The sequence below is a fragment of the Amphiura filiformis genome, chromosome 12, assembly GCF_039555335.1.
Source record: "Amphiura filiformis chromosome 12, Afil_fr2py, whole genome shotgun sequence".
NCBI lineage: Eukaryota > Metazoa > Echinodermata > Ophiuroidea > Amphilepidida > Amphiuridae > Amphiura > Amphiura filiformis.
Window position 1 is genome coordinate 41,029,028 of NC_092639.1, and position 26,745 is coordinate 41,055,772.

General features: G+C 35.9%; 1 protein-coding gene across 8 annotated transcripts in view; it reads left to right on the forward strand.

The window, feature by feature from the left end:
- LOC140166195 (diacylglycerol kinase zeta-like) overlaps positions 1–20,535 on the forward strand; it is a 434,180-nt gene extending 413,645 nt beyond the window's left edge. For 6 of the 8 annotated variants that reach the window (XM_072189595.1, XM_072189598.1, XM_072189597.1 and 3 more), the window contains 4 exons: positions 3,042–3,136; positions 4,064–4,222; positions 5,474–5,674; positions 10,856–20,535. In XM_072189595.1, coding sequence (XP_072045696.1) covers positions 3,042–3,136; positions 4,064–4,222; positions 5,474–5,674; positions 10,856–10,905 — 505 coding nt within the window. In that variant the 3' untranslated portion in view covers positions 10,906–20,535. Of the gene's footprint in view, positions 1–3,041; positions 3,137–4,063; positions 4,223–5,473; positions 5,750–10,855 lie in introns of those variants that run through there. The other 2 variants (XM_072189599.1, XM_072189596.1) reach the window with 2 other exon arrangements.
- Positions 20,536–26,745: the final 6,210 nt, after the last annotated feature.

Below are 26,745 nucleotides of genomic sequence, written 5' to 3' on the forward strand. Positions count from 1 at the left end.
CAGTAGTTCTCAAGATAGCTCTTGATATTTTGAGAAAATATTAATTCAAAACTTCAACTTTTTCCGTTGAAGCGCATGGCTAGCACGCAGAGCATTAACCTTTAAAGTAATGCAGCTTTGCCCTTGTTGTTTAATGTGAGGTAATCTTTTTTGTCTCTGAAGCATTTCATTTAGTCGTGATGCTTTGATGCTCTCCGGGGATGCTCTACGTGCTAGCCATATACTTCAACATAAAAAGTCCCAAGTTTTTAGATATTTTCTCAAAATATCATGAGCTATCTCAAGCGCCTCTGAACCAATACTAGGCTTGTTTATACTCATTTTGATGCATTTTCCATGCTGATGCCAAATATGGTAATGAAGCCCCAAAATGGGTTGATCATAAAAGAATATTCAGCAAGTTATAGTCATAGCGATATGTGCACATCTTTTGAGGCAGACCTTCTTTACCTTGGTTTTGCCCCATTAAGCAAGTCCTTTAAAAATTCATAAATTAAATGAATGGAGGGTTTCTACAAAATGCCTTAATAGGCTATTCCAGTTGAAATCCATACACCCCCATGTAAGACATGTTTTTAATCTTCCACAGGGAGTTTGAATTTCAAATGGGGTTACCTGAATGGGTGACTCCATTTGAAATCTACACCCCCTGTGTGGGGGATTAAGGGTTGTGTCTTCCATAGGGTGTGTATGGATTGCAACTGGAATAGCCCAACTCTATGATAATGCTTTTCATCCCTAAACCTCACAAGAATATACCTTGCAGAGTCAGAGACAAAGTGGGCTCTCTAATTGGCTAATTATTATAACATTGGAATTGAACATCAAGAGTTCTCAGAAAGTGAATCTATGTAATATTATCATGTTATTTACATTAGTAAGTCACTACTCGGCAGATTGGAGGATTACTATGAAGGGTCAATTGTCTGAAAAGGGTTAAAGATAGGGTTTAGGGAATTTTAGGGTTAGGTTAGGATTAAGATAAAACTTAGTGTTAGGGTTAGGGGTTAGGTTTTAAGTTAGTGTTAGGGTAAGGCTTAGAGGGTTCATAACAACTATTATTGCTGAGGATTGGATCCACAAACAGCATTAATATCATTTGTGTTTATCTGATCTCAAGTTATGTTGGATTTCACAGTCAAATCAGTGCATTTATGCAGTTGTGTCACCCACGTATGGACAAATCCCTCTTCTACGCAAGTGTATGCAACTCGCTGGATTAGGTTAGCTCGCGATTTGAATCTAACACTGCAAAATCCAGCATGGGGTTAAAGCCATATTATAACATTTTCATTCAAAATAGATAAGCATTTCTTTGCCATAAAATGTTAGCTTTTATTATCAGATATGTCCCCTTTTAATTTTGAGCTAAACAACCGAGGTAAAGCAAAGAAAATTGGAATTTACTACCAGCGCCGATATCACCAATGTGTATCACTCCGTCGGTTGTGTTACGGTACTAACCTTTGAATGTGTATATCCGTCCCGCACGCAATGCACATACTGTGTTGTCAATATCGTGTACGCGTTCGACTAATATTTCCATTGTAATAATAAATAATAAACGAATCCGGCGTTTTATTCAAAATCTCGGATTATGACAAAACTACAGCACCTATAGTCTTGATTTTTTCAGGGTATGTTAGTTTAAGTACAATATAATCATGTAAAAAACAGAATTTTGAAAACGCTTGAGGGCATTCTCCTCAGCAAATGTTATAATATGGCTTTAATGTTACTCTCAACTTTAGAAGAGGCAGACTATACAATAGTGAAGCTTACCTATTCATAAATCACTCACAAGCTCAGGGTTGCCAAAAAATTTCAGCCCGAATCGCGGGTCAAATAATCGAAAAATCACCCAATTTTTTTCTTTACCATTGGTTTGTATGGGGCAGGAAACTATCGGAAGTTGCGGGAGCCAATGTTGAAAAGTCGCCCAATTTTTTTCTTAACCATTGGTTTCTATAGGACAGGTAATTGTCAAAAGTCACAGGGAAAATCTTCAAAAGTTGCCCAATTGGGCTACCAAATCGCAGGTTTGGCAACCCTGAATGAACTGACTCTGACAAGGTGTATTTCCCAACCATCCAACCAATCATTAATTGGGCTGTTCCATTTAAAATCACACTACCCCTGTGGAAGATTTTGGAAATATCTTCCACAGAAGGAGTACAAATTTCAAATGGAATTAACACATTAACCAACTCTATTTGAAACTCATCCTCCCTCTGTGGAAGATTCAGGTTGAATCTTTCTCAAAGGGTGTATGAAATTTAAATGGAGCTGCTTAATTTGCTTATTCCATTTGAAACCCTCTGTGGAACATATTTCCAAAATCTTCAGCAGAGGTAGTGTGGATTTTAAATGGAATAGCCCATTGCTTGTTTGTTGCTCATAGTGTTTTGTGGCTTTGATCCCTTTCTTCCAGACTTGTCTTTATATGGATCGGCCCAGTCTGGGTTTGATCTGACGTTGGTGGCGCTCTTTCACTTTGTGTCTGAAATTTGCATGCATGCCTTCTATCTGTTTCCGACGCTATCTTGGGACATTCCTATTGGTGCTTTGGTTTGATTCAATTTCACTGCAATTTTTTCACCAATTATAAAAATTATTTCAAAAATGTCATCACTGATAAGAAAATAGCAAATTTTGTGCTAAAATGTTTCAAATAAGAAAATCATCACGAGCTGCATTCCTGGAGGGACATGCATGTGTCACTTTTAAATGGTAAATAAACTTTTTTGGATAAAAGATTTGTAACAGCTAAATTGTCTTCCTAGCTAGTGCATGTATGCATGATATATTTGTTCATATCAATCATTTGATTTTATTGTGTATAAATTTTCATTTTTATCAAAAATTTTGATATTTGCTTGGGTTTTTTTGTGGATATTTTTTAGCACCACTAAACATACTTATAGTGTTCTTTACTGCATTAAACCAAATTCCATGTTAACACAACATTTTAAATTCGAAGATCAAGATTTACTATGTAGCTAATATTTGTATGATGTAAATTTTTTTATTCTTTTTATCAGCTGTGAGAATATCATCAATGCAACTTCACCAAAGCCTGTTAAGAGAGATCCTAAGTGTGTGTCTGATACAGCACATCTAAACCCATTGGACAAAAGTAAGTTAAAATGGCCTGGGCATATTCCATTTAAAATCCACATTACCTCTGTAGAAATATTTTGATAATAACTTCAAACGTGTGAAACTTGAGATGCACACCATCCCAGTTTCAAAGTCCACTAAAAGGTTCATATTTTGTGTTAAAACATGCCAAAAATGTCCTAATTTGGAAGAAGAAAAAAATGATTCCACTTGTTTGAGTAAAAAATGTTCAGGAAAGGACCCACAAGTTCAATTTTGATAGTTAGGGCCACAGAAAAAAAATCACCATTTTACAGGCCCGACCGACCCAAATTTTGCATTTTTTTAAAACTTTTGCTAAATTTATATAAAATCAGCCATTTTGGAGCCAAAATTTATTATTTTTGACTGAAAATTTTTGAAAAAATTCAGAACATTTTCAACATTTGTTGACAAACAATTATCAAATTTTTGCCAAATTTTCAAGCTTTTGATGATATTTTAGGACTTCAGAAAAAAGTCCTGACCGACCAACCCCACTTGAAAAGTCCATTTGCCCGTAAAATGGGGGGTTTCGTTGCCGTTGTCTAAAGTTCACATTTTTTCAGAAAAAAGTTCAGCACCTGCCAAAATAAATCTTGACTACAATAAAGTAATAATAAATCAAAAGAAGCGGACATTTCTTATCACTATTAATAACCAGTGACACTACCATATGGGGTGGGTCAGGTCAGAGGTCATATCCCCCAGTCAAAACTTCCTCTCCTGATTCCCCTAGTGAAAACACAAAATTACAAAAATGTCCACTTTTTGCTTTTGCACAAAATTGGTTGACTTTTGCTCCCCTGAAATTCACTTTGCCCCCTATGCCCCCCTAAACAGTTTCTAGTGCCACCACAGTCAATAACCATGATTCAGCTTGATTGACCCATCTATTATCACTTTTTTTCTTCCCACCACCCAGTGCTAATGGACGTATCTAAGAGAGGGGATGTGAAAAAGTTTGCAGAGCTTCATAGGAAAGGGGCCAGCCTTACTGCCACAGATCAGCATGGAATGACAGCCTTGCACCAAGCAGCTAGGTTTGGACATAAAGATATCGTCAAATACCTTATAGAAAATGGTGAGTGACGGTTGAATATAAACACATCAAAAAATGAAAGTCTCGACTTGTTGGAGTGATCATAACTTTGAGCACAAATCAAAAATAATCAAAAGCAACAGCGATGTGTTAGCCTGATGGGAACTGGCAATGAGATCTTTGCCAGGGATCTTTGTCATCCATTTCATCTACTGCACAATTCATATGCAGAAATGGAGGGAGGGGATAAATGTTACTGATATTTGCTTTCACCAGGAATTAAACCTTCAAGATCTTCACCGTGTCAAAGATTTTAAACATTGTACCACACACTGTCGTCAGAAACTGTTATTTGTTTTATGAGCTTGGTTTAAACATGTTGAGTATTTCAAGGCTTCAGTAAAATATTGTGCACACAAATTTTGACCTAGTGTACACTTTTTAGCATGAATTGATACACAATGTGAATAATGGCAGCTTGTGTAGGTTCGATATGCATTATTCTATGTAATTTTAGCACACATGTTCCATCACAGATCAGGAAGTACTCAAGTTTGGTTTGGGTACACTCTGAGAATCTAAAAGTAGATCCTTGTTTATACCAATCCAAGAAAATTTGACTCAAGACCCAGATTTTTGGCCAAATTTGTGAAATTGTTATCAAATTGATTTTTAAAATTTTTAATTTGAGCACCAGTTAAGTGAAATTGGGGTGTGTACCAGAGATATGGAAATTATGACCATATTTGTGGTACAACTCATATGGTCATTATACTAAGTACACCCCAATGCTGTCACTGATATCTATGTTATCTGTTAAAACACTAAGATAATTGTAAGTGTTACTATCCTAACCAACAAGATCTAGTGTTCTATGGCAATTGAAAATGAATATCAAAAAAGTATAGTGCATGGCTAATTTGTGTAATATTAAATTTCATTTATAACATTCATAATTTTCTTATAAAGTGACACTAATTTGTAACAATAACAGAGTATTCCAGTTGAAATCCCTACACCCCCTATGGAAGACATGACCTTAAAGTCTCACATAGGTAGTGTGAACTTCAAATGGGGTTACCTGATTGAGTGACTCCATTTGAAATCTACACTCCCAGTGTGGAAGTTTAAGGTCATGTCTTCTATAGGGGGTGTATGGTTTTCAAATAGATTATCCCTTTGTAACAAATAAACTTAAAACAATAATAGTAATATAACCTGTCAAAATGAATTATAATCTATATCAATCATTTTGTTTAATTCTTCCCACTGCCTGCCTATTTTACCCTCCAGGTCCCAAAGGTTTAATAGACGTAGTAGACCATCAACGAAACCAAACTGCCCTTCACAAGGCGGCCTGGTACACTAGACGTACCATATGTGCCATGCTAGTCGAAGCCGGTGCCTCGTTAACTAAGACCGATTACCAGGGCAATACTCCTCGGGGCCAGGCCCTCAAAGCCGAGGACACAGAGTTAGCAGAATATTTGGAAAGTAAGGGCCCCATAATGACGGATGTATAGCATTTGCATCTTGCCTCGCTGCAGCAGCAAGCCAACGCATACCAAGGCAGGTGTTCCTATAGGAACGGGTCTCCTTTTTTTCTGATATTTCTTTGTGGTGGATTTTGATGGAATTGCTTTGCTGTGATTGATTCTGATGATGGTGATGGTTGATCCGCATTATTCTGTTCTGTAGTCAGTGGTTTTGTTGCCTATTAAAGTTTTGGTATTGATGATCATCTTGTTTGCTGTGTGAATGCCTCACCTTGAATGTATGGTGTGAACACCCCATATCATGATGTTCCCATCATTCTGTCAAACTCTCATCCTCTCTCTAGTGCTCACTTCCCTACTCACCCTCTCCCCTGCCTTTCTCTTTACCTCTCTTTACCTCTTCCTCTGCACCCACTCTCTTCTGTCCTCCCATTCCGTCTCTCTACCTTCCCTCCCTCTTCTTCATTCCCTTTCCTTCTCACCCTTTCATTCTCCTTCTTCTCCTCTCTCTATCTCTCTCCTAGCCCTCATTTTGTCCCTCTATACTTCTTTCTCTCCCTTCATTTCTCCCCTTTCCCCTCTCTCTCTTTCTCCCGTCACTCTCTTTCCCTCTCTGTCTTTCCTTCACTCTTGCTCTATCATTGTGCTATTCCAGTTGAAATCCCTACACCCCATATGGAAGACATGACTTTAATCTCCTACACAGGGGGTGTAGAATTTAAATGGAGTCACCAATTCAGGTAACCCCTTTTGAAATTCACACTCCCTGTGTGAGAGATTAAGGTGACATCTTCCATGGAGGGTGTATGGATTTCAACTGGAATTGCCCATTCTCTCTCTTTCTCCCTCCCCCTCTTCACCCCTCTGTCCCTCTCATCCCTCTTCCATTCTTCCCATCTCTGTATTGTTCCTTCTCTTTGCTCTCTCCATCCTCCTCTCCTCTCCTTCCCTCTCCCTCTCCCTCTCCTTCCTCTCTCCCTCTCCCTCTCCTCCTCTCCCTCTCCCTCTCCCTCTCCCTCTCCCTTTCCCTTTCCCTCTCCCTCTCATTCTTCCTTTCTTGTCCTTCTCATTTCTTTTTGTCTGATTCTTAACCCAATTACCTCATGTCCATACTCTCACATTCTCATTCTCATCCTTCATCCTTCTCCTTTGAATGCATCACCAGTGTTTCTAGCATACCCATCATCTTCAATTTGATGTGTATTGAGATAGTCTTGCTATCATTTTCAGGATGTCTTTTGAATGGTCTTTACAAGAATTATTCTGTGGATTGCTTTTTCCTAATCATGCTTCATTGATGCATCATTTCATCGCTTATGATTGCAAAATAAAATAAAACAAAAGCATTGATGAACTTGTTCACTACAATTCATGCATGTATCTATAGCATCATAGCCTGTAATGCTGTAACCACGGTAACCCATCACTACTAATAATATTTCTTTTTAGGTCCCCTACCTTGTTTTCCTGTTTGCAACTTTTTTCATAGTATGTGGTATGCTGTGGTACCTTCATGAGACTTTAAAATATACATATATTTGTATAAGTGTTTCAATATACCTGTCTTCTTGAGTGGCACCATGTTGATCATATTCTTTGCACCTTTCAAGACTTAATTCAAGTCTATACATTCTAAACTGCACTCTATAAATGCCCCCTTGAGTGGCCTGTTTTCCAGTCTTGACTATTTTAAGCTTGATGTGATTTTTATAAGGTTTGCTTTATTTTTAAGCAGAATGAAATTTAACCATGTGAGCTAGCTTGGTTTACAATCTTAACCCCCTGAGCACTACCTGCCGATCTAAAATTGCCTCTGATTGGTCAATTACATGATATATTCACTTAAATCACCAATCAGAATGGAGCTTTGCAAATAATTCACCCCAATTTTTGGTGTGGTGAAATTATTCTAACAATGTTGCTGATTGGGCCAATTGATAATGAAAACTTTTTTTTTGGCCAATCGGCAGGTAGGTTTCATGGGGTTAACACAATATCACATTTTTGCAAGTATTTGATTTATGTAAATAATTCATTTTCTATTATGACACTTTATAATGCTAACAATTGAATAAAATAAAAAGTGCATGTGGCTGTATTACAGCATGGTTTGTTTGAAAATAATAATTTCACTTGCATGCCAATTTGCAATGTTAATGTATGTTTCATCCATTATGTAAGAAGTTTAAAAATGCAGCTTTACTTTGGAACTAATTCTTCACCCATACATATCTAATACCGGCTTCAACATATTCAAATGAGCTCTTCCAGTTCAAATCCATACACACAGGGAGTGTGAATTGCAAATGAGATTATTTGAATGGGTGACTCCATTTGAAATTCACACACCCTGTGTGGGAGATTAATGTCATGTCGGGGTGTATGGATTTCAACTGGAATAGCCCATTTTGGAAAAAGAGGATGGCAAGAATTCCAGGAAGGGGTGTACAAATCATCAATGTGCATGCTGTGGAGTGACCCTGTTGATCAAAATCTCATTTTCTAGTTCTGAGCATGATATAAAAGAGGTACAGATAGCACCTCAACAGGCAAAATCCCTGTGCTTGTTATGCAATGAGAGTGTTGCATATTCATGAGGGCCAATAATTGTTCTATTCGCCTGTGTTTAACAAGTCATGTACACAGTATTGCATGCCTATCATAGAGCTGTATAAAGGGTTTATTTGCAGCTCTATGATGCGTATGCATTTACCAGAAAGATACCAAGATTGCGCTTTGAAAAATACGCCATAACAGGCACTGAGTTGGCATAGCATTTCCGTGCACATGCTTCATAGAATGGTTGGCCTTTTTAACAGATGGTGCTGGACTTTGCCACTTGGTGGGCGATCTGTACCTTTTTAGTGTATGATTGTGAGACTTTAAAATAGCCTCTTTTTGTTATTTATGAGCCTCACACAGTGTCTCTAATTCTTTGTTTTTACAGTGCAAGCCAAAATATTGCGGACCTATTATCTAGTTTGGTACATTGCGATTTTATTTTCTTGAATCTTGTTTGATTTTATGCTATAGCCTGAATTGCATGAATAAGGACTAACATTTTATAATCATGGACTAACAAACAAGAACATGGCAATGCCTTTCACTAGATTTTAATTCTCTTCACGCTGGTGTCGACTGCAGACGACATGTTTAAAAAAAAATTTAAATTCAAAATGTTCAGAAATATAAATTTTCATGACCATATTTGGAATCAGCATGAAAATTGCATTAAAATGAGTACAAACAAGCCTAGTATTGGTTCAGTAGTTCTTAAGATAGCTCTTGATATTTTGGGAAAATGAACTTTTTCCATTGATGAAACGCATGGCTAGCATGCAGAGCATTAATTGAAGCAAGGAATAAGTACTATAAAATGAACATTATATAGTCTGTCTCATCTCAAGTTGAGAGTAACACCATGTTGCATTTTGTAGTGACAGATTTGAATCGCGAGTGCAAACCTAATCCCGCGTGAGGTATACACACATGTAAAAGGGCGAATTGTCTGTACATTACAGATTCGAAACCTGCCTCTGCAAAATCCAACATGGCTTTAGTCTTAACTTGAGATGGAACTGCATATAGCAGGATAGAAAAAGCGTGATTGAATAGACTTGGAAAAAAGGTTCCAAAGGGGTCTAATGTATCTTCCCAGGAGAATCCCCATACTTGAACCATCAAAAAAGGGTCCTGATATTTTAAGAAACCTTTAGAGAACCATTACAGGTTTTGCAGCCTCTTTAGAGAACCAAAAAGGTTCTTCATACTGACTAAAGATATTATTCCTTCTAAGAACTACCACTGGATTCTCCTGAGAGGACAAATAAAGAATTTTTGGAACCTTTTGTCTAAGAGTGAATCATGCCAAATGGCATGCTTGTTTGCATGAGTTTAAGCACTTTGATCAATCTGGTGCTATCATACTGATCTAAACCAAACCTTTGCATGCATTGATGATGGCTAATTTGGATTGTGTAAAATGTGTCTACCTGCATGATATGAACATTAGGCAGGAAAAATCTCCTATGCGTCATTGGCCCATGAACATGTTTAAAGCAAAACCTCCTATGTAACCTTTTGGCAGTTTTGTTATAAACATGTTCAGGGGCCACAATCACCAAAGGAGGTTTTTCCTGCCCAATGAGAATGAGCAAGTAATGTGCTATTCCAGTTGAAATCCCTACACCCCCAAGACATGATCGTTATCTCCCACACAGGGGGTGTAGATTTCAAATGGAGTCACCCATTCAATTTGAAATTTCAAAGCTAAATTTGGCCAACAAACTTTTTCTTAAGAAGAAAATCATTACTGTAAACTCATTATAACATTTATAACTATCCATTCATGCATCAATGTTTCCAATAAACTTGGCATCTTATGCCTGTAAGTATGTGGTCGTTATCAATTTCTGTGGTGTATCTTGCGAGTGAAGTATTGATGTATCTTTGAACATGACCAATGTTCATTGCCTACAGCCTTATACAGTAGTGAATAATTTAAAAAAATATATTTTTCCAACCGACCCACCCCAAAAATATCACTGGAGGGCAAGCAAACAATTTTTTTCTTGGCCTAATAACTAAATTTTCAAAATGCCTACTTTGATCTGTTTGGATCAGATTGTGTCACTGGATATATGTACCGGAACTATATCTATACTTGTGATCATAGTTTACTCTGTATGCCTGTAAAAGTGACTCTGGGCTATTCCAGTTGAAATCCATACACCCCATATGGTAGACATAACATTAATCTCCCACACAGGGGGTGTAGATTTCAGGTAACCCCATTTGAAATTCACAATCCCTGTGTGGAAGATTAAGGTTATGTCTTCCATACAGGGTGTATGTATTTTACCTGCAATAGCCCATTTGGCATGCATAAGCATGTTTAATGCCATACCATCGTTAGGCAGGAAAAACCTCCTATGTGTTTGGCCCCTAAACATGTTTAAAACAAAACTGCCAAAAGGTTACATAGGCAGTTTTGCTTTAAACATGTTCAGGGGCCAATGACACATAGGAGGTTTTCCCTGCCCAATGATGATACATAATATTATTACTGCATACTGAATGTGAATCCATCATGTTCATAAACTTATTACCCTTGTGTATGGGGATAGGGATGTGAAAAACAAATCAAATAAAGTCAAGTTTTTTATTTCTTATTTTACAGAAAAAGAGCTTTACAAACGTTCCATCCAGACCACAGAAACTCCTGTTTAGAACTCTATAAGCAAGGATCAACATCAAAAATAAGGTTGTGAAGAGTGCCTAGCCTGATGGAGAACTTATGATGATGGATGCAAACTGGAAGAGCTTACATCGATGAATTGTCGGTGGCCATCTAATGGGAAAAATTTTAATATAGGCAATACCTGGTAAACAGCACAAGTATTAATGAAACCATATATAACCCTCAATGACAGGGACATCAGAGTGTTCGGTGGAGGTACTACTGAGGTGTATCAGTAGTACATATGAAAGACACATCACCTCAACTGATTCAGATGTATGCATTAGGGTATTCAAGAGGTCTTTCCAAAGATGTATCAGGAATGCACTAGAGCTATTATGCTTACCCATCAGTATACACTAGGATTTGTTCATCTAAGGACCGGAGTAATTTCAGATACGTCGGAGGTACTTCTGTGGATGGACACATCATAGGTACTTCTGTGGATGGACACATCATAGGTACTTCTGTGGATGGACACATCATAGGCACTTCTGTGGATGGACACATCATAGGTACTTCTGTGGATGGACACATCATAGGTACTTCTGTGGATGGACACATCATAGGTACTTCTGTGGATGGACACATCATAGGTACTTCTGTGGATGGACACATCATAGGTACTTCTGTGGATGGACACATCATAGGTACTTCTGTGGATGGACACATCATAGGTACTTCTGTGGATTTTGTGGGACACTATGGTCAGCTAAATTGATTTGCAGATGCACATACTTTGAGTAGCATCCATCTTGTGATAAAAGCAACAAATCGTTCATTTTCTTTAAAACTGCAAGTACTGTATGAAGCAGAATTTCAGCTCAGCTGTGAGGATGATATGTCAGGGGACATTGCAAATAGTGTTTATGCTTTCAATTATACACTAACACCCATGGTTTGCTATGGTAATGTCCAGTTAAAATGAAATTACACTAGATGCCAAGATGCTTTGTTACTATGGATACATACGGGCAGTATGTGGTCATGATGATGACCGATAAGAACCATTTAACCCCTTGAGCACTGCCTGCTGATCTAATATTGCCTGTCGATTACATGATATCTTCATTTAATCGTCAATCAGAGTGGAGTTTTGCAAATAATTCATCCCAATTTTTTGTGTGGTGAAATTATTGTAACAATGTTGCTGATTGGTCCAATTGATAATGAGAACTTCTTTTTTGACCAATAGGCAGGTAGTTCTCATGGGGTTAACATTAATATCAAACATACAAAGCAACAGAGAGAACAACTTGAGAATATGGTACGCCACTCTGCCATACACCCTCACGGAATGGGCTATTCCATCTAAAATCCACACGACCCCTGTGGAAGATTTTGGAAATATCTACCACAGGGGGGGAGTATAAATTTCAAATGGAATGAACACATTCAGCAGCTCCAGTTGAATTTCATACACCCTCTGATAAAGATTCAAACTGAATCTTCCACTGTGGGAGGGTGAGCTTCAAATGGAGCTGCTAATGTATTCATTCCATTTGAAATTCATACTCCCCCTGTGGAATATAGTTCCAAAATCTTCCACATGGGGAGTGTGGATTTTAAATGGAATATATCTTATCGTATAATCCCAAGAGAGGATGATGTTTAGTATCCACATAACATGACTGTAATTCAGTTGAAATGACATGTTTGCAATTATTTTGTCTTCAATGTCTTCTTTAAGAAGTCTGCCTTCACAATGTATTATCAGAGAAGATATATAATTTTTTAAGCCTTATTCATCACAAATAATATAACTTCGGATTGTGTAATTATTTTTCTGTAAGAGAGCTGTTGATTGGCTAATTTATGATGACATGATATTATTCTACAAATCATAGCATCTGTGACATTTGATTGTTTTTCTCTAATGAAACTTGAAACATGATATCATACTGTGAATCACTGCACTCAAAACTTACAATGATGATGCTATTTTGAAAATGTGTTTAATGCATACAGCCAAATATGTATACCCATCTGGCCTTTTAATTATCTAGAATAACATTTTTTTTTAAATCAATTTGGTTAATTTTTATCATTTATATGAAAAAAATCTGATTATCTTAAAATCTTGTGAAGGAGTACTAAAATTTGTTTTTGGATAGGGGTATACTTTCCAAGCATTGACGGTGGTGTATGATGTGGAGCAGTGTAGTCCCTAGATGGCCTTTACAAGCTTAACTACAGGTCAGAAGTTTGACCAATAGTGCAGTGTCCATCTACTTTTTGGCCGCCACTTTTACACCACAATTCAACTTGATTATGGGCTAACATAGTGTAAAATACAATTGTGTGATTGTCCAAGTCTGTGTGGTATGTTATGTATACACGACTGACCATACTAGGCCAAAATGATGCACACCAAGAATGTTTTTATCTTTACTCCTCCCTGTCAACTAACCTCTTATACACCACTACCCTTAACCATTACTATGGGTTGTTTTTAAGGAAAATATTACCCATTTTGAGCAAGTTTCCTTGAACATATTTTTTTTAATTCAATTATTTCATACACAATCTGTGGCTACTTGAAGCATTTACACTTTATAATATTTCAGTATACTGTGCCTGAAGTGTTGACTTTATATATTGGGTGATTTTTGGTAACATTTGACTCAATTTGTGTGATCATAACATATTATGTGACCCAATCTGAATCTACCAGGCCAAAAGGTGGCAATTCTAAAATTGAGAAACGGGTAAAAATAATGATCAAAAGTAAACAAAATACGTAAGACAAGTTGATAACTTTGCAACCAAGTCGACTGCTCAGTGCCAGAAGTGGGTAAGTGCGATAGCTGCCATGTGTAGATGAGTGCAATATACTGTGTGTAAATTGTCAGATGTTCACAGGGCAGCTATTACACTTACCCACTTCTGGCACTGAGCAGTTAAAGTATGCTATAATCACTGGCAGAGGTAAACTCAGAATATCGCATTTGATGTCTTGTCAACGAGACGAAATATGCCGTACTGCACAGGTCAGCAACCAATCATGTCAAGGCTCTGCCCTGAATATTCAATATTCTGAGTTTGTCTCTACCAGCTAAGCTACTACAAGGATGTAACAATTTTGGGCTATTCCATTTAAAATCCACACTACCCCTGTGGAAGATTTTGGAAATATCATCCACAGGGGGAGTATGAGTTTTGAATAGAATAGACAATCAGGGTAACTTCTATTTGAAATACTTACTCCACTTATGGAAGATGTAGGTAAAGCCTTAATACAGGGGGAGTTTGGGTTTCAAAATGATTAACCCTGACCAGTTACATTTGAAAAACCTACTCCCCATGTGGAAGATATTTCCAAAATCTTCCTCAGGGGTAGTGTGGATTTTAAATGGAATAGCCCAATTTCAGCATACTTATAGTAAAGCTGATGAGGATAGTTTTCAAAATTACCTCTTTAACTTGATTGGATCAGATGATATCATACATGATGTTAATCAGCATTATTTATTGTCTTTTCAAAACCTTTATTCATTCATTCATTCATCATTATTTCATTCAATTATTTTTTCATCCATGCACATATGCTATGTATATTGGAAGAATTGAATGATTCTCCTATGGCAGGAATATCAAAATTGTTTACTGTGTCAATGTAAGGTGTGTTCGGCTTATATAAAGTGGCAAAAATTATTTGGTTTTTGTTACTGTGCTCATCTATAAACTCCCAACTTACACTCGCGTAAATTCACAAGCACATGATAGCCATGCATTATGTAATACCCAACTAGCGTAAGTGCTGCGCTCAGCTGCATTCAAGCCATTCTATATCAATACACAAGGTTATGAGTCTTGTATTTTTGCACCAATTATAAGCTGGACAAACTTTAGCATGCCCTATTGTATTGTTCTCATTAAGTTATGGGGGAGGTTGATCAAGCCCATCTTAGTTTGACTAGTAGGACTTTTGTATATTGCTTCTCTATTCACTCTGTGTGTCCAATAAAATCCGCCCCAACAATGAATAAGCTGAAGTGATCACAATGCCTTGTGTCGTACTAAAAATTTAAAGTGAGACTTACAGCATCATGGGTTGATAAACTCCCAAGCTGTACTGTCAGATCCAACCTGGTCAGCCACCAAAGACCATTCCTTGCATCTTCGGTTCACTTATGGAATGCTCTACCTGGTCCAATTACCTCCAAACAGAATCGGCTGAGCTTCAAGCTGTCAGTGCTATAGACCACTTGACATGTGACGTCATTGCCCGGCAATATGCGCGCAAATTATGGCAATTTCCATTGTTCTTTGCCCTGCAGTGTGTGTATGCATTGTAGTTTGCTCAGGGCATGTGCATTTTAAATCGCCCACCACATTTCATATAGTACAAGAAAGCCATTGAACAGTGTAGCGGTTCGTTCAAGCATATCGATAGACAAGTCCCTCGCCTTTGTTGATAAATAATGATGTCAAGTGGTCTATAGTAGCTGGTAATGCCTTACATAATATTCTGGAATAACAAAAAACATGCATTTGGATGCAACACCTAAGCCATCTGCACTTGGCATATTGGGTGACTATTGCACACTTTTATTAAGTTTGTACTTTGGGTCCTACTAGTCAGCTGAATTATACTGACCATAGCATTTGTAGCTCCTTTAGCACCAGTACATTACCAATGTTTTATGTGTGTATTCCATTTCTGTTGCAACAGTAAATGTTCCCAATTTTTCCAGTTCCCAACCGCAATTTTATGTGTTCAAATGAATAGCTTTCTTCATGGCTTGTGTTTTTCTTTTAAATTTTTTTGATGCAGAGGCATATTTTTGTCGTAGCAGAAAACGACAGCTTCAATTTGCCATTGGATTTGATGTAACAGCAAAAAACTATGTGTGCAAGACATTGGACTGTACTGGCCCTCCAGTTGTTGTGAAACCTTTATTTTTTGTGCTCAATGCAGCCACCATGAAAATAAAATGCACAAATGAATTTGTGAATTTAAAACATGCAAAGTAGTTAAAAATTAGCAAAGCATAAACAATTACACAGGCAAGAATTAACACTTTTATGGTATATCAGTATCACTAACTACAGTAAGTGTATACCACTAACCACAGTTAGTGTATGTACTTATACCACTAGCCACAGTTAGTGTACCTCTAACAACAGTTAGTCTTATACCACTAACCATGGTTAGTATTATACCACTAACAAAAGTTAGTGTTGTACCACTAACCATGGTTAGTGTTATACCACTAACTGTGGTTAGTGATATAACACTGTGGTTAGTGTTATACCACTAACAACAGTTAGTGTTATACCACTAACCACAGTTAGAATATATTATTCCACTAACAACAGTAACCAGTGAGTGTTATTCCACTAACGGCAGTTATTGTTGTACCACTAACAACAGTTAGTGTTATACCACTACCCACTGTTAGCATTATACCACTAACAACCATTAGAGTTATACCACCAGCAACAGTTAGTGTTATACCGCTAACCACAGCTAAAATTAAGAGTGAATAAACTCTGACAGGAATAAATAACAGTGATGTGATAATACTCTGTCATTTTTGTGCCAGACTTATAGTAGCAAAGTGTTCATTATCTTGTCGCAAACCATATTTAAGTTAATTGTATGATCATGAATATGTTCAATTATTGACAAATATGAAGCAAAATAGAATTTGCACCAAATGAATATGTTATTAAGGTACAAATATGAAATCAATTAAAGATGTACTGCTATTTATTTTTGTGTTTCAGTATAATGAATTTGTGCTAAATTTCCAGACAGACAGTATATGGATATTGGGCATACTTTGACTTGCAGGGCAAGAAAAAGAGATAATTAAACTGTAACAAAATATTGTGATTATATTCTTTTTAGATGTAGTTAATTTATGCACTTTTTATTCTTTTCTTATTCAACAAATGATATAAACAGGCTATTCCATTTAAAATCCACACTGCCCCTGTGGAAGATTTTGGAAATATTTACCACAGGGGGAGTATGAATTTCAAATGGAATGAGCACATTGGGCAGCTCCGTTTGAATTGTGTACATCCTCTGAGAAAGATTCAACTTAAATCTTCCCCTGAGGGAGAGTGAGTTTCAAATAGAGCTACTAATGTGTTAATTCCATTTGAAATTCTTACTCCCTCTGTGGAAGATATTTTCAAAATATTCCACAGGGGTAGTGTGGATTTTAAGTGGAATTGCCTAATGGTTGCAAACAGAAATGTCAATGTGGAAATTTATGGACTCTACCATAAAGATTCGCGTAATGGTGCACATGTGGTCCTTTGCCTTGGAGTAAATTTCACATACAAATAGGAGTTCCCTCCTCTGAAAATCTGGTTTCTGGTCGGATTTTGATGGGAGGGCACTTTTATTTTGTGCTTAATATTCCAGTTATGTCAAGGGAGCCCATACTCCATTAGGCAAATCTGCACGGTATATACTTTGACAGTCAAGAAAATTTGTTGCCTGGTAAAAAAGAATGCAAGAAATGTTGATCATTTCTGGACATTTGGTATTAAAAAGATGATATCTTTATATATAGATTTTTCTGATTGAACACAAAATTGGTGTTATTTATGTCAATGAAACAAAATCTAGTTGATGGTAAATTTACATCGATCCATGATGAAGTGTTATTGGTATCATAATTTTGATGAGCTGGTCCTCACAAAACTTAATTAAAAAAAGTTAATAATGAATACAATTATTGATCTGTCAAGAAAGTTATTTTTGAATAGAATAGCTATCACTTCCAATAACTGGGCCGGACCCAGGGCTGGACCTAAACCTGAAAAAAGTAAAAAAACGACCACTCTGCACCTGTTTTATTGATTTATGTTTATTTGTATTGTAAATTATTTTTCAATGGAGAAAAAAAATACTAGCAAAATTAAAATATTAAAATGAAAAATAAAAATGCGTAATTTGGTTGAATAAATATCAAAAGTGTTTATAATAATGAATATTTTTAATAGATTGATAGTGAATGTTAGAGGGCGCAGTATTGAAATAGAGGGCGCTATTAAAGTAGTTATTGAGGGGATAGTGTGAGAGATTTTGTAGTTCCAAGATATTAATTTCTTCTGTTTTTAATCATATTCATGACCCTTGTAGCTGATTGTGTGAAAGTAACAAATAGTTTTTGGAAACAATGCTTGTCAAGAATAAAGTGGAGCAACTTTATACTAATATATTACTCGGAGTCATCTGTTGAGACCTATTCTCTTTATCTATACCTAACTCGGCTCTTAACCGTAAGGTGGTCAGAAATTATTGGGCTGTTCCATTTTAAATCTGGCATACCCCTGTGGAAGATTTAGAACAGTATTCCACAGAGGGAGTCTCGGAGGGAGTATGTTTTTCAAATGGAATTGACTAGGGATGATACTCTCCCCTGTATGTGGCTTTGCCTGTATCTTACACAACTGGATGGGGAGTGAGTATTTCAAATGGAAGTTACCCAATTGTCTATTCTATTTGAAACCCCTACTCCCTCTGTTGAAGACTTTAGTTAAATTTCAGGAGGAGTGTGAATTTAAAATTGAATATTGTATTGTGAAGTCTCGCCACCTGCTCCATCTAAGTTTAGAGCCCGCTGATTCCAGAAAAATACAGCACTCATTTTTTGGGATTTAAAATTGAAAATATACTCTTTTGCCAATGAAACATAGCTAAATCCTAATCCTTTTTAGTTGGAGCTAACTTTCATGACAATGGTAGTACTGTATTTTTCTAGAATCCAGAGGACTTCTGCACATATAAATATATTTTAAAATTACTTAGCACCATGGAAAGGGGTAAATCTCTTGATAATTATGTTAAGTCTTGTATAATGCCTAAAAAAACAATTTGTATTGCCCTTTCCAACCAACCCTAAAATCTGAAAAATAGGGTTATGTTTTTTATTTTTATTTTTTTCATATTTGAATTTTCATTTTAGTATATAATTTCATGATTTTTTGCCTGTTTGTAATTCATACCACACAACTCTGATACCGGTATATTAAAAAAACAAGCCTGGCAAACCTTATAAATCATTGTTTACCATCGTATTTTGTGGTGAACTTTTTTTAGGTCGTCCCAAGGAAAAAGACCTTATGGCATCATGAGTCGAGTGTCAGTTTGTGTGTCCGTTTGTGTGTCATTGAATGAGGAAAAAGACCTTATGGCATCATGAGTCGAGTGTCAGTTTGTGTGTCTGTTTGTGTGTCATTGAATGAATAAATGAATGAATGAATGAATGCAGTGTGTAATGAATGAATGAACGAATGAAGTGTGTGGGGGTGTGTCTGTCAAAAAGTATTTTGGTTAAAACTTGGTCTCATGTGAACAGTCCAATTCCTATTGCAATCAAGCTTGGGTCATAGTTGCACTATGGGAATCCTCATCTATTGGTGGTGTTATAGTCATATACAGAGGTCAAAAGTCATTTGAGGTCAACTGGTAAAAAGGCTCACATGAACAGATCACATCCAATTGTCATTTATTGTATGTGGCGAAACATTTAAAAAACAAAAGAAAAACTGACCTACAGTACAGACCCTGATTTAGGAGCTCTGGGCAATACAAATTTTTTTAGGCCTAAGGTTGGGCAAAATTGTGCAGTCCTTGCGAGATCTTTACCCAATTATAAGGGCATTAGCCCCTTCCTTATATAGTGTTATGTAATTTATTTTTCTTTGTGAAAATGCTATAATGATTTGTAATGTTATTATAATTGAATTAGTTCTTGATTAATGTGAAGATTTGTTGGCACAAAATTAAAGTTGTTTTATGTTATTTTTGTGGCAAATTAATTTCAATGACGAATCTTGTGCGTGACTAACTGCTATGTTAATTTTAGGTTTGCAAATCGTTGCCGTGTGTAAGAAATGTTCACATCACAAATGTAGGTTTGCACTATTTTTTTAATCACTTAATGCAGCTTGGAATTGTAATGATTATTTTAAGGAATAAAGAAATGTGAATATTTTTGTGGTGTTGTTATTCTGATGATAATAATAATGATTATTACTGTAACAAAGAGAATTATATTTATGAAAACTTATATATATTAATTTAACAATGTGTTTTGTGTGTTATGTAAGATGATGAATAATACTGTATAAGCCAATTTTTTCGCCTACAGATATTTTCACGGTTACAAGCTTCACCAACATTTTTGCAGAATGATGATTTCGCAGTTGTTCTCTTACAATGAAGCTTAGTAATTACGCTTCATTATCAAGCGCATTTGCAGGGTGCTGAATTCGCAGGCCTATGTCAAACTGCGAAAATCGTGAAAATAAAATCACTGCGAAAATTTCAACTTATACAGTAATTATTTGTAACTCTGCAGGCAGTGAATAAAGATTAAAAAGTCGCCTAGTATTCTGTACAAATATGATGACCGTGAGATATGAAAGGGTCTTAGAAAGTGAGATTGACACTGAACCATTTTTATGTAAATGTAAAAGTTTTATGATGTACGTATCCAAACCCAATCACTATCATATCATTGTATGATCAATTATGATTGATAAGTATTGATCATGTATAATCAATTATGACTGATAAGTATTGATTATGTATGATCAATTATGATTGATAAGTATTGATTATATATGAACAATTATGAATGATAAGTATTGATTATGTATGATCAATTATGATTGATAAGTATTGATTATGTATGATCACATTATGATTGATAAGTATTGATTATGTATGATCAATTATAATTGATAAGTATTGATTATGTATGATCAATTATGATTGATAAGTATTGATTATAGATGTATGATCAATTATGATTGATAAATATTGATTATGTATGATCAATTATAATTGATAAGTATTGATTATGTATGGTCAATTATGATTGATAAGTATTGATTATGTATGATCACTTATGATTGATAAGTATTGATTATGTATGATCAATTATGATTGATAAGTATTGATTATGTATGATCAATTATGATTGATAAGTATTGATTATGTATGACCAATTATGATTGATAAGTATTGATTATAGATGTATGATCAATTGTGATTGATAAGTATTGATTATGTATGATCAATTATGATTGATAAGTATTGATTATAATTGATAAGTATTGATTATAGATGTATATTAGTTCATGGGTGTGTTGAGAGTTTCTTATATGTTCACTATGCAGTAATTTTTAAGGTGGTAACTTATTAATTATGCGCTATTCCAGTTGAAATCCTTACACCCCATATAGTAGACATGGCCTTAATCTCCCACACAGGGGGTGTAAATTTTAAATAGAGTTACCCGTTCAGGTAACACCATTTGAAATACACACCCCCTGTGTCTTCCATAAGGAGTGTATGGGTTTCAACCGGAATAACACAATTTTGGCGTGATAGTAATGATTTATGAACATGTACAATATCAGCCTTATCTTTGATATGTCTCGTCAGTCTTCAATATTAACTTTGTTGCTCTGTGTGGATCGGTCCACTAGACCCAGTGTCAGGAGTGGGCCTCCTCAGATATTCCTTTTAGGCCCATTCATAGATTCAGACATTGAGGAGAGTGAGACCAGTTGATCACTCTCCTGTATAACCACCCATGAGAGTGATTCATCACTCTCCAAAGTGTGCCCCTATATGTTCAGTGCAATATTGCACAAGAGCCTCAGAAGAGCTTTCACTGCTCTTCTTAACCATTTTAAAGACACCATTTTAAAAGATACTGTCTGTTAATTTTAAAGGGAATTTCTTGTTAGTGATTACTAATTATTATTAGTACCCATACCCATGGGGATTTACCATTCAAAAGAAAAGGTACTCATTTAAAGTGCACTGGACCAGTTCCAGAACTCCTCTTCCCATATCAAACAAAACACCTGTCCATTTAAAGAGCATTTCTTGTAACTCACTCCATGTTTAGTTGACAGGTATAGGGGTATTAGAAATATTCTTCTTCTCTGTAGAAACAAAGGCAGTTGGTCAGCGGTTAAAGCCAGGGAGTACTCACGTATATACGGTATAGGGATGTGCCGCTCTAGAGGGTCGTTTTTAGAAAACCGTAAACATGTGTCCCGATTTGAGGAAAAAAATCCCTAAACATTGGTCCCGATTCGAAAAAATGGTCAAAAACTGTCAAATCACAGCCTTTTTTTAGGTAAAAAGATCCCTAAACATGGGTTCCAATTTGAGACAAAATTGTCAAAAACTGTCAAATGAGCAGTTTTTGTTTAGGTAAAAAAATCCCTAAACATGTGTAGGGGTTTCAGAATACCAGTGACACCTCCCACACGTCCAAATGTAATTCGAGTAGCCCCACCCCTCTCCCACCCATGTTAAAGACTGTAGCCAAAAAAGTGATTTGAGGGTATCACTTCATAGATGTTTTTGAACAGTTAAGAAATATTTATTCATTTTCATATGAAGAAACTGTTAAAAACAAATTCTTTTTATGTCAAATTTTAATGAGAAGTCAAGCCGCTGCCATTTCATACCTTTTGTTATGAAATGTGAGAACGGCATTCACTTTTGTAATGCTCTGAACTAACTTGGACATGGAAATCATGGAAATGTATGAAATGGTCATGTCACTTTCCTTTTGACAATGGTAGACTTTAGTAACATGTTAGGTATTTCTATTACAAGGCAACTAACATTATTATAAGTTGACAAATTCTGCCTTGCTGGTTTAGGTCATTGTAAAACATACTAATCTCTCACAATTCTGTGAGATTTTGACTGTCAATCATACTCCTGGACCACAAGAAATCCATATTATAGTGAATTGCGAGTGTGAGGTATAGTTTCCTACTTATGGTCCTGGAGCATGATGGTAGATCAAAATCTGTTACAAGATTGTATATTCTGTAAGCAATCAATTGATCTGTAGATCAATAATCAATCAATTAATCAATAAATCAATTAATCAATTATTTTAATTAAAATAAAATGACTGATTGAATCCTGTAAAATATAAAAAAATTGAGTAAACTAAAAATGTGTTGTTGGAATGTAACAATGATGGTGTGTAACTTGTTGGACTATTTCAGATAAATTCCATACACCCCTATAGAAGACATGATCTTAATCTCCCACACAGGGGGTGTGAATTTCAAATGAGGTTACCTGAATGGGTGACTCAATTTGAAATCTACACCTGTGTGAGAGATTAAGGTAATGTCTTTCACAGGGGGTGTATGGATATCAACTGGAATGGTCCATTGAATTGAGATCTAATTTGATATTTTGTTGTGAAAGGAATATACTACTTCCAATTCCAGAATGTTTTCCCCAAAATAATTTTTTTTTAAATGAAGATTTTTTAGACTAAACTAATTTTTGTTTGTTACTTCATACTAATCAGTTATTTGGGCATAATAAATGGAATATTATTAGTTATCCTCTGTTTGTTCATGCAATAACGAAAAAAATTACTGGTTTGTATCACATGAGGCCGTAAATAAATAATGAATAAAATAAATAAATATATAAATAAGACAGTCCATGCTTTAGAAGTTTTAACAGTCATGCGACTACTACCATGGCCATGTAATACAGTAGGCCACTGTCAACTCACAACCACAGTTCGCTCGCGAAGCAATGTAGCAAGTAATTGCCTTCTCTTCCGCATATGCGATCAGCACAGCTTACAATACAACACGAGTATTTAGACCTGTTGGTTGCCGGTGCCGAATAAGAGCCGATTAATACAGCTATATATATCGTATGGTAATTATATGATAGCTGAAAATACAAAATTGTATTATTTGGCTTTTAACCAATGAAATGTTGTTATTCATATCTACTGAATGATAAAACAAGATATTCACAGTAGTGAACATTTATTTTTAAAGCCATAATGTACAATCTTATATGAAATTGGTTAACTTGTTTTTAAACCTAATTTTTTTTATTACATTGTTTACAAATGTTGTAACTTGCTAAATCAGCCAAATTTGTTTGTAGGTCAACAGAGCAATTTTGACATAAAGTTGTATTTCAACGTAAAGTCATATTATGACTAAAGTCCCTCTGTACATGTAGAACTCTACTTTAAATGGCCAAAATAGCCAGTGGGGTTTCTTCCACTTTACCTCATTATTTCGGCTTAAAATGCACCCATCCTTTCAGTTATTGCTAATGTATTTTGGGATTTTGGGTAAAGAATAACAAAATGAAAATTCTTTATCCACCTTGTGTTAAACAATTTATATTGGTGTAGGAAGTTTCTGGAATTGGAAGTATGTTTGTGTACAAGTCTCTGATTTTAATGATATGAGTCAAACTAAACCCAAGTGGCAATAAATAAAATGTGGTTTTTGGACCAAAACTGAACTAAATGTGTAACAATAGTCATGTTCCTTGTAAGATGTGATAAACTATGTTAATTATCATCTCAAAGTCAAACATTTTGTTCTTTTACACTTTTTAAGACTTCGGAAATGGTTGAGAATAATTAATAAGAAATGAGAGTTACAAAGTGCCTATCTGGAACACTCCAAAAGAAGGACCTTCCCCTTTGTCTCCCCCCTCCCCCTTACTTAAAATTCAAGAAATGAATTGTACAATGAATTGCCGGGAGACATGATTATCAGAGCCACAATACTCTCAGTGGACAAGGGGCAGTTCACTTCAACAGTTCTCTCAGAGCCAGCCAAATCCTCAGTTGGAAAGAGGCACCCATGACTTTAGAGCCACCAACCTTTTAGTGGATTTGGAGCAGTCCACTTGAACGGCTTTTTTCAGAGCCACTGAATCTCCAGTAGGAAAAGGGCTCCTATTACAAGAACTCTTTTTAGAGCCACTCAATCTTCAATAGGGCGCCTATACAACAGCTCTTTTCATAGCCACTGTCTAGTTAGTAGATAGGGGCAATCTACTATATCATTGGAGGGTCTTCCTGTCAGTCCAAACCACAGTCAGTTCAAATTTTTAGGGTTAGGAACCCTAACCCTAAAAACTCAGACTGATGGTGGTTCGGACTGACAGTATTTTGGACTGACAGGGTGTACCCTCATTGGACAGTTCACAATAATACTTTGTAGGCATCGGGCAGTCTAAATGCAGAAATCCCAATAGTTTTGTCCTGAAGTCTGAGCTAATCCTGTCGAAAGCTCAACAGTTGTATACGGCAATCCTGTTGAAACCCTCTATTTGTATCATTTATACCCTATGTGCAATTATACTTGTGATGGGGTATATCAAAAGGTGACACTTTTGGGCAGGATCGAAAATGGAGAAATAGTAAAAATCTGCCCGGGGGTGATTTGTTCACAATTTGGATTTGTTGCAAATTTGCGATGTTAAAAATGTTTCACATATTGTCGGATAGTTTCAGACCGGCATATAACTGGTATCTTATATTTTTTCAGACATTTTTCAAGGTCATTCCTACTCGGTATTGTCAATAATATTTTTAAAGGCCGATATCTCAATTTCCAAGTTTATAATACCATAACTTACGAACTCAATATCTTCGCTTAAAAATGTCCGATTTCATTGGGGGGAAATTGGTGTTATGAAGCAAAATATCTCTTTATCAAAATTGAAAACCAGTCCAAAAGTGTTTCTTTTTGATATGCCATGTCACATTTATTGTTTATCAAAGTCTACTAAATCCAGATAGATAAATTGAGTCCTCTTGTCACAAAATGAGCGGAAAGTCGCCTGGGAAGAAAAGGAGATTATGGTTCATTGAACATGCCAGAACAATATGAAAACGAAAGGCATCCTTTAAATATTAACTTTTAAACACCAAGTGAGGGGGGGGGGGGCAATCCTGGCAGGCAAGTTATATATATCATAAAACTTATCATGAGTTGGCTATTATGAATAAAAAATGAAAGATTTGCAACTTTCCTCTCAGTTTGTGGAAATGGGTCTCAATTATGCAATTCATTTATGTAGACAATTTGGAACTGGCTAAAATAGTCAATGTTGGTTGTAAGAAGATCATTTGTTTTCTGTTTTTGTTTTATGACAATGAATATTTGTAGAATATATGATACATTTTGTGTCCTTATAAATGGATATGTAACAAGAATATCAATGAAGCTCAAAGTTTAAATGTAGTTTTTCGGATGGGGAGTAATGAAAATATTCAATTGTTGCCACATTTTAATTGTGAATCTGAAGAAATGAATAAAATTGTAAAAAGCCATGTTATAGGAATTCCAATGGAAAGGGTGGGGTGGGTGAGGGCATGGGGTATTTTCCCCAAGAGGGCCACTTAACACACATGACCATACAGGTATGCTCCCCTTGGAAAGACCCATTTTTCAGACTGTACCCCTGAATTTGACCGAAATAGACCCTTGATTTTGGTAATATTAGCTCTAGAAGAACCCAGAAAAACAAGACTCTTGATTTTGATAGTTTGCAGCTCCGAAAGACTCCCTTTTTACCGATATGGTGTTAGCTCCCAAAAACCCACTTTTTCCAGTTCTGTGGGGAGCATACATACCAAAAAAAAAAAAAAGATGTGCCCCTTAAGGTTGTCTCATCTAAACGACCAGGCCTATTACGTGCCTGCTTGCTATCATACTGCTCCGATCCATTCAGTATGGTAACCATTGGTTTGCAATACACTTCATGACTGGAATTCTGTTTTGAAATTGTATGATACAAATAGAACTTTTTTGGTCAAGTGAAAATTATAGCAAAAATAATTGGTGTTTTAACTTCATCAAAAGGGATAAAAGGTTCAAATTTGGATTTTTACTTTTTGAGCTTTCATTGCTAATCATGTTTTGTATCTTAACTTGGTTTAAAAAACCACACTCCACTGGGCAGCTATAACTGGATCAGAAAGAATCCACAGTAGAGTATTAAAATAATAATAACAGCCAAATATTAACGGACA